Source organism: Henckelia pumila, chromosome 3 (genome assembly GCF_033568475.1).
Source record: "Henckelia pumila isolate YLH828 chromosome 3, ASM3356847v2, whole genome shotgun sequence".
NCBI classification, from domain to species: domain Eukaryota; kingdom Viridiplantae; phylum Streptophyta; class Magnoliopsida; order Lamiales; family Gesneriaceae; genus Henckelia; species Henckelia pumila.
This window is the reverse complement of record NC_133122.1, coordinates 144708250-144718403: the sequence shown is the minus strand read 5'-3', so window position 1 is coordinate 144718403 and position 10154 is coordinate 144708250. Positions and strand designations below refer to the sequence as shown.

Sequence of the window (10154 nt, the reverse complement as noted above, 5' to 3'; positions counted from 1 at the left end):
TGATATATTGATGTTGATATTGGATTTAGATCAACGTTTTATGTGTAAGCTTTTGGATTTATCGAATTCGAATCGTTGCTCCGTCGGTTTGAATTCCGGTCAATCGAACAAGATTTGTAGTTGTTGTAACTTGATGAATTGTAACGATGTTTAGAAGCTGGTGTTGAGTTATAAACAATGCAATTCAGATTTAAGTTGAAGTTTATTAAGTTCGAATCGAAGAATTCGTGTCGGCAAGAAGTTGGATCAAGGCTTGATTCAACTAGCACCTTGAAATATCAAGAAGGGATTGAGAAGAATTTTGATAGTTTGTCATTTATCAAGAAGTGCAAGAATTTAGAGATTTGAATCAAGACAAATGTATGATTCAACATTATCTTCGACAGGTAGAACAACTCGAGAACGTGGTGGTTTTTGAGTTTTTCCAAATCACATACTTGCATGATTATTTGCTCTTCTATGATTCGATGTACTATGGGATGAATGATATTGTTTGGGCGTGCCTGATTATTTTAGATTGATGTTTATTGATTTATTATGAATGATCTAAAGGTGGTAGGTTTTTTATAGAGTTTGAATGTCAACCTCTTGAGCCACAATTCTTTCGAAACCCTGAAAGTAGAATCGAAAAAAAAATATTGGACGTGGTGGATTTATATAAGGGAGGCTAGGAATGAGATTTGAGTCCTTTTGCCAAAATTTCCAATATAGTGTTCACAGTCCAGCGAACAAGAGCTTGTTACCACCCCGAGCCGGAGCATAGTGGGAGACTTGATTTATGGCTATGCTCTTTTCCCAGGATCCAAAAGTGATTATTTATAAAAATATTGATTCTGTGAGATTTGAATCCTTTAACCCTCAACCTGTACTTGAGTTTTGTGGTATTTATTTTCTTTGAAAGAAATACAACAGGTAAGGGTTTATAGGAATTATGATTTGTGATAGCAGAATATTTATCTGATATGTTTACATGCTTATATATATATGTCTTTCATACCGAGATGTATTTCTCACCGAAGTTATCTGGCTATTGTCATGTTTTTGTATGTGTGCATGGCAATAGGTGGGGCAGGAGCGAGTCAGAGACGACCATGAAAGCACAAGATCGAGATTAGAAGTGGAGATCTCGGGTTTTAGAAGATGTTTTGCTTCTTAGATGTGGATCAAGCATGCTTAGATGTTAAGTGAACTTGATATATTTAAGAATACTTGTTAAGTACTTAGTTTACTCTAATATTTTGATGTATCTAAGCTTCTAATTGACGTAAGAAATGCATGTGATTATACTTGTCATTTGGTATATGTATGGATGCAGATTTCAGCTTTGAGTAGCATGTTTATGTCTGATCAATTGATGTGTTGGTATGCAAGATTAAGGGCTTGAAGTTCTGGGAAAGACTTGTTGGTTTTCGTTTCAAAGTTAAGATTGGAACAGGGAGCGCACGAGTTGCATTATTTTGCAGTTCGAGCGCAACCCTGTGCCAACTTTCTGCCCGGAATAATTTTAGTTTGAAAAAAAAAAATTTGTTTGTTTGCTTAGCTCTTTGCTTGAACTTGATTAAGTTTAATTGCCCAATGAGAATCAAGATTAGCACCCGAGGTCCCCACAACAGGTGGTATCAGAGCGTAAGTTTTTGGACAAAGATAGAAGTTGAGCGGGGTAGGTTGAGTCGCATGCATTTATAGTATTGCATGATTGATGCTTTACTTACTTTGATACATTGTATGTGAGTATGATTTACTGATTGAAGAAATTATATGTTTATATGCTTACGTGCTTACCTGATTATGTGAATTTACATGAATATTTGAATTTCTTGTAAGCATGTTTTCTTTGAGTAGCATGAGAACTTACAAGCATGTGTTATATGACAAAGCATGAAATTATATGTATGTTTTACTGATTTGAATAGTATAATCTCTGCGTTGCTTATAGATTTTGTTTTAAAGTAAGTCAAGTTCTTCGGGTGAAGTAAGCACCCCAGACTGAATAGAACAGTACTCTTCAGGTGAAGTAAGTACCTCAGACTGAACACGACATTATAATAGTAATCCGTTAGAATCTATGGATGTTATACTCACACCGATGGAGGTGTTACTAAAGTGATTTGAAACGTATCATCCGCCAACTCTGAAAGGTACGGAAGATGTCATTGCTTGTGAAAGTTGGTTAGAAGAGATTGATCACTTGTTTGAGTCTTTGGACTATTCTGATGAACGTAGAATCTGGCTGATCATATACCAACTTCAAGATTTAGCAAGAAACTGGTGGATTATGACAAAACAAAGTCTGGAGAACTGAGGTTCAGTAATTACTTGGCAGGTATTCAAGACTGAATTCTGTCATCGATTTTTTTTGATATCCTATAAAGAAGATAGAGCAGCATAATTTGTTAATCTGCAGCAGGGAAATTTGACTGTTGAGAGCTATGTTGCTAAATTATTCAACTTGCTTTGATTTGTTCCTCACGTGGTTGAGGATGAGGAATTCCAAGCTAATATATTTATCAATGGCCTTAATCCGGAAATTTACGCTTGGATAAATGCGGAGCGACTGAATAATCTGGCAGAAGCAATTGACAGGGCTAAAAGAGTTGAAGCTGGTTTTATTAGACAGAAGGAAAGTTCAATCATGCCTCAGTATTTGGGAAAACCGCAACCTCAGCCACAATTGTCATCACAGAGCAGATATGAGACAAGAGGTAGTGTCAGCAATATTAAAGAGCGGTTAAAGTTTTGGAGGCAACAATTAAAAAGGTATGGGAGTAGCTCCTCTAGCTCTAGCGGACCGAGACAATTTGGTTTGGGTCAGAACGTAGAGTATGCCGGTGAATACTGCACTCACTGTGGAGAAAAACATTCCAGCGATAAATGTTGAGGAGTTTCAGGAAAGTGTCATCGTTGCTATCAAGTGGGACATTTTTCAAGAGTGTGTCCTAATCAAGGCAGATCAAGAGGAAATCAGAATGAAGATCCATCTCCTAGGCAACAAGCATCTGCAACTAACTGGGCTCAAACTGCACCAAATGACGAGACTGCAGGTAATTATAAGATTTGATTAATCTGTCTGCATAATTATGAATCTGGGTGCATTGCATACATATATAGTTGAGTAATTGATTATGTTACATTATTTGTATGTTGAGCATTTATCTGCTGTAGTTTCCATGTTCTAACCTTGGTAAAAGGCTATAAAAAGAAGATATCAGCAAATTAAATTAGAAAAGATGAATTACAATTTGGAAGAAATAAGATTGAATGCGATTTCGAGGACGAAATCATTCTTTAGAGGGGGAATTGTAAGGCACTGAAAATATTAAGTTATTAATTACGGAATTTGAGATTTAAATTCCGAATTTGGAAGATTATTAATTGGAGAATTTATGGAGATTAGAGAATTAATTTTCGAGTCGAAAATATTTAATTTGAGAATTTACGGATATTGAGATTTAAACTCCGAAATTCTTAAATTAAAAGAATAGAATATTTGAATTGATTATTTATGAGATTTAAGATTTAAATGTTGAGTTTGAAAATAAAAAATATTTAATTAGAAGCAAAGAATTGAGCAAGGACCGAATTGCAAATAGGAAAAAAATCGGGGACCAAAGTGCAATTTTTCTATTGCAAGTGGAAAACACATGGCTATATATATATAATAATGATTGATCCATACTCTTATTCAATACCCAAAATAAAACGGAATCTAAATTTTTGAACTCATACTATAACTCAAATATATAAATAATCAATTCAAATATTATATATTTTTTTAATTTAAGAATTTCGGAATTTAAATCTCAATATCCGTAAATTCTCAAATTAAATATTTTCAACTCAAAAATTAATTCTCTAATCTCCATAAATTGATCTCCAATTAATATTCTCCCAAATTCGAAATTTAAATCTCAAATTTCATAATTAATAACTTAATATTTTCAGGGTCTTACAGCTGAGCTAACCGAGCTTGCTTACCATGGACTCATCGTGAACAAATAATGGTTATTGTCGAACCATCACCACACGCCACGCAAGGCCCTTATAATTAAGCAGTCTCTCCAAATGATGGATATCCAAATATAAGAAAGGTTGCATCCCAAAGAGATAGACATAATATCTTGGTACCAGAAATATATCGCTTTTAGAACACGGGCCATTAGTGAGTCTGGCTTGGTAATGATTCTCCAGATCTGCTTAGCCAAGAGAGCCCTATTAAAAGATTCAAAATGTCGAAACCCCTTCCTCCCATGCATTTAGGAATGCAAAGAGATTTCCATGATTTTCAGTGCATCCTCTCTTTCCATTCTCCATTCCCCGCCAAAAGTTAGAACATACGCATTTTATTTCCTCACAAATAGATTTAAGGATTCTGAAACAAGACATAACATAAGATGAAATCGCCTGAAGCACAGATTTAAAAAATTAAATTAAATCATTCTTCACGAGAGGAGTCCGAGTTGATGGAGTCGGCGTGGTTTGCAAAGTATTGGATTAACCCGAAAGTTTGCAAAGTATTGGGTCCCGCCCCGAATTGATGGCGTGTTGGGAATATCCCAACCCAACCCAACCTGTCATGGGTTGTGGGTTGGGCGGGCCAACTCGCCAAAAAATAAAAAAAAATTCAAAAAATATTTAAAAAAATAAAATTAAAAAAATCAAACATAAACAATTATAAATGATATACATATTTAAAAACTCATTCAAAATAAATAAATCATTAAAAATAATATAAAATTTTAAAATTTATCAGTTAAACATAAATTATAATAAATTATATAATTCATTTAGAACTTATAATCATATATAAAACATTTCAAACAATATAAATTGTTCAAAACTTAACAATCATACATAAAATTTTCAAAATATTAATTATAATATAAATTTTTAAAAATAAAAAAAATTGGCGGGCCGGCCCCCCGACCCGCCTTGGCGCGCGGCCCAAACGGGCCGCCCGTTTCGACCCGCCCCTAAATGGGCTGCCAATTCTTCAACCCAACCCGTCATTTTTTAATGGCGGGATGGGTTGGTCCGACGGACTCAATCCAAATTGACATCTCTAATAAAGACATGATTATTTTGTAAGAGATGACAATATGAAAGTAATTTGGCTATCACTATACCATCGACATAAACCAATAAAATAAGAGAACAAAATCTAAAAATATAATAATAAAAATAATAAAAATCTAAAAGTTTATACAAATACAAATAAAAATATAATAAGGAATTTTCTACCAAAATTAATAGTTAAATCAAGATAAGTTAGAATTTTTAAAAAGAAATAGTAAATTACAAACAATTCTTATTTTGGATGAGATAGTTAACCATTAATTAAAACTTTCGTTTTTTTTTCCTTTTATTTTTTTAAATATTAAATAAATAATAATAATATATTTAATTAAAAAATGATGAACAATAACACTGTGTTTGGGATCATGGAATTATACAGGAATAACACTCAATTATTAATTCTAAGAAATAAATCAAAATAATGAATTACAAAATTCATAGGGTTCTAAAAAATATTTACAAACGTCAATAAAAGTCATGAAAAACAAATCTAGAAGATTTTGTGAAAATCTTTAAAATGTGTGAGATTCTATAAAAATCTGTAAAAATTCATCAACTCCACAAAACTCTGTCAATTAAAAAAAAGTCAGCAAATGTCTGCAACGAATATACCCCCTTAAAGTGTTTGGCAAAATGAGATTTCAAAACGCGATTAATATTGATGAGATTCCATTTAACTAAGTGAAATCCTAATAAAACTGGTCGAATTTCATGGGATTTTATGGGATTTGAATTTATAAAACAATAAAATTATTTTTAATAATAAATTTATATATTTTACTTGTAAATTTTAAGTTTTTTCATAATTTTCTTACAAAATATCATTTATCAAAATGTTATACCATTAAATTCCAAAATATATTTTAACCTTTTATCAAACACCAACATGGAATTCCAATTCCATGGATTTAAATTCAATTCCAAATCCAAATTCAAATCTAATTCTAAATTTTATTTTTTAGACATCTAAATATACTCTAACGATAGCTATTGTTGTTTTAGTGGTATAACGAAGTTATTATTTTTATATTAAATTAACCAAATATTACACTAAATACTAAATATTCGTAATTTATAAATATAGTGTTATTAACATAAATGATATTTATCAAAATTAAATTGAATTGTAATTATATAAAATTTACCATTTTTATGCTTGGTAAAATAAATTTACGCATCAAACACAAAAATAAATTATGAGAGAGAAAAAATTAGAATAATGATATTTTAAGATTTTTAAATAAATTAAGGCTATATCATAAAATTTTTAGTAAACAAGACTATTTCTAAAAATAGAAGTTATAAAAGGGTTATTACGACTAATTTCTCTAGAGGTCAAATGAAGTAATAGTATTTCATTTGTGAAGAAGAAATTTATTTTTCAAAACAAAACAAAACAAAACAAAATAAAATAATGAAGCGTTTGCTTCCATTCAAAACACAATTAAATTATTATCATATGTAATTTTGAGCTCGGATGCGATTTATTTAAGCATTTTTCATTGATATATTGAATTTTTAGACATCAACAATAGATTGATTAAAATAATACTGGTTTCTCTGGAATAATTTTTTAAATGTATATTTAAGAAAAAAAAAATTAAATAGTTTACTGTTTGAAAATAATAAACAAAATGTACTTTTGTCCATACATTAAATTAAAGAGCTTAGTCGAAGATGTGAAAACTCTAATATTTATTATTTAGTTTTTCTCTGAAATTCACAATTTTTACTCTTTCAAATAACTTAAAATAAAAATAAAGTATACAAAAATAATAATAAAAAAAATATATAGTTTTTTTAAAAAAAATAGAATACTTTTTAAAAATAGCTTGGAGTGTTGTTATCTTCATCAATTTGTGTAATTTTCTCCATCAAGACATTTAATTATGAGAATAAATATATAAGTGCATAATAATTGGTTTTGTCTAGTAAATAGTAAGAAGCAATCATATCACCTATATATACAAGGTAAGTGCTATCATTTCAACAGTATAAAATACTGATCATGGAATTACAATTACCACAACACTACAATCTCATTGACTTTCAAGTAAATTTTTGCATATAGTTTAACACCATGATCATCAATTGTTCGCTTTTTATTACGATGATTGCGGCAATTTCAATGTCTGTATCCCAACATTGTTTTGGCATAAATCCCAAATCATCAAACTCGTCCATGGATAATGGTTTTGCCCCGGCTGTAGCAACATGGTATGGAAGCCCTACAGGATCAGGAAGTGGTAATAATATTTGGTTTTATAAGTAAAGTAACATAATTAAATAATAAATTATACATAGTTTCATGAAAATGTATTCATTACATCCATGTTTTCAAAATCGGACCGGACCGGCCACTGATCCGATCCGAAACACCTCAAAAACCGTTTTAACGGTTGAACCGCTCAAAACCGATCAAAACCGGTCGAACCCGTCAAGAACCGGCCAAAAACTTGTCCCATGAACCGGCCAAAAAATCGGTCAAACCAGTTTTTGGAATTTTTTTTATTTTTAAATTAGTTTTTTTTTAATTTTAAAAACTTTAATTTATTATTTTATTATATATATACATGATTATTTGGAATTTGTACTTCGTTAAAAATATTATTTTAGTATTATTAGAGTTTTTTTAATTAATTTATTTATTTTTGAAAAAAATATATAACTATAATTAATATTTTTAATATATTCATATAGTTATTTATTTTTCAAACTATGATAAATATATACTTTTGTCTATTTATATATAGGTTTTTAAAATTTAGAATAATTTATTTATTATATTATATTATATTATATAAACGATTTTCCGGTCCGACCGTCCGATTAAAACGTTCCGATCAGTTGGACCGTTTTTTCAAGATAGACCGATTCGATCGCCGATCCGGTTACGAAAACATTGCATTACATTAACTAATAGTACTTATGTATCTGTAGGTGGAGCTTGTGGATTCGCTGATGATGTAGCGATTGCGCCATACAATGGCATGATATCTGCTGGAAACCACAATATATTTAAATCAGGAAAAGGTTGCGGGAATTGTTATCAGGTATTGAGAATTATTTCAATATAAATTCTCATGTAATGACCTGAAGTTGGTTGCACATGACATGGATCCCGAATTAGAAGCACGTACGTACGTTGCACCATGATAATGAAAATGTTTTCATTATATAATTAGTTAAATATTGTACGTTATTTATGATCTAGGTAAAATGCCACAAGCATCCCTCGTGTTCTGGATCTCCATTAACATTAACCATCACAGATGAGTGTCCCGGTGCCTGCAACAATGTTCCCTATCATTTCGACTTGAGCGGAAAAGCTTTTGGTCTTTTAGCGAAACATGGGCAAGAAAATGCACTGAGAAAAGCTGGAATAATCGACATTGAATTTCAAAGGTATATATATATATCTATATTATGGGTGAGTCTATGTACCCATCTGTCAGATCTAATGGTCCAATTTCATCTGCAGATCAAATCAGATCATCTGATCTGACCTGCAAATGAAATTGGGTCGTCTGATCCCCATCCGGGCACTGCTCGAATGGGGTAGCATAGACTCATCCCTATATTATTATATATATTAGTAAGACTTTCAGCATTTTGAAGTAATTGTTACACATATGTGTGTATATATATATATGTTTCAGGGTTCCATGCAATTATAAATCAAATATAGTGTTTAAAATCGACGAGGGGTCCAACCCTCACTACCTAGCATTTGCAGTGGAGTATATTGGTGGGGATGGGGACCTTGGAGAGGTGGAGCTAACACCTTCAAATTCAAAAGCGATAACTATGGAACAATCATGGGGCGCAACTTGGAAAGCAGGAATACCTATAGGAGTAAAAGGTCCTTATTCAGTAAAGATAACTACTATTGAATCAAGAAGATCGATTGTTGCCAAAAATGTGATTCCCGTTGATTGGGCTCCTGGAAAATACTACCATGGACGTGTTGATCTGTAATACTATGTAACAATATGTATTTTTTTTGCATGCTTTCAGTATGATGAATAATTGAGCCCTGATATATGTAGGCGTTTTCTATGGAAAATACTATGAATAATATTTGAGCCTAGCTGGTGATACTGGTTTTCTACATTTTAAAATTATATCACTCGTAAATACTATCAACTTTTTTGCATGCAATATACACGCACAAAAGTAAATTTTTGTGCGAAATATATTGAGGTTAAGAGGCTGTTTGATTAAGTTTATTAAAAAAAAAATTTTATAAGCTCCTAGAGCTTAAAAGCTGTTTTACGAGCTTATAAGCTGTTAGAACTTATTTTAAAAATAAGTTGTTAAAGTGTTTGGGTAAACTTATTTTAAAAAACTTAAAGATGTTGATATGTTTGGTATTATATGATCTTTTTATTGTTAAAATTACCAAAAAGGGTATAATTCTATGAAAATAATGTTTCGAGTTATACATATACAAAAATAGTTTTAGAATAAACCTATATTAAAATATAAAATTGTTTTAATATTTTACTTTAGAAAAATTTATGTGATTTTTAATTTTTTTATAAATAATATTTAATATTTTATATTGGATGGAAGATATGATGAAGATTTATGAAAATATTTAAGGATATTTTAGAGAGATAAAATATTGAAATAAGATCTTTTTGAAAAAAGTACATCCCACTTACTTTTTTAAAAACAGCTTATAAGCTGTCAAACAACTTATTTTGACAGCTTATAAGCTCTTTTTTAAAAAAATTATCAAACACGATTTCAGAGCTTAAAAGCTCTAAAACAACTTATAAGATATTTGAAAGAGCTTTTAAGCTCTACCAAACACCCTCTAAAAGTAGTTTTTAAAGTTAATATTTGAGATTTTATTATTAAAAAAAAAGAGGATTATGGGAAAGAGGTATTTTGGGCGAAAAATTCGGTGTGTCACTAGAGACCAACTAAGACACTCTTAACAATGAAATTTACATTTTCATTCCTATACTAAGATTTTTATTTTTATTTAGAGTCCAGCCTGTCAACCCAAAATTTTTTTATGTGGCGGTCCTAGATACTGACATGGATTTTTGGAAAACCGCATATTAATATTT

The 10154-nt window shown here is 30.7% G+C and overlaps 1 protein-coding gene across 1 annotated transcript; it reads left to right on the top strand.

Annotated features, from left to right (window-relative positions):
- The first annotated feature begins 7115 nt into the window (after window positions 1–7115).
- Window positions 7116–9153, top strand: LOC140893364 (expansin-B6-like). The gene is made up of 4 exons (XM_073302419.1): window positions 7116–7319; window positions 8014–8126; window positions 8288–8478; window positions 8733–9153. The coding sequence occupies exons 1-4, from the start codon at window positions 7154–7156 to the stop codon at window positions 9049–9051; spliced, it is 789 nt and encodes a 262-aa protein (XP_073158520.1). The 5' UTR covers window positions 7116–7153; the 3' UTR covers window positions 9052–9153.
- Window positions 9154–10154: the final 1001 nt, after the last annotated feature.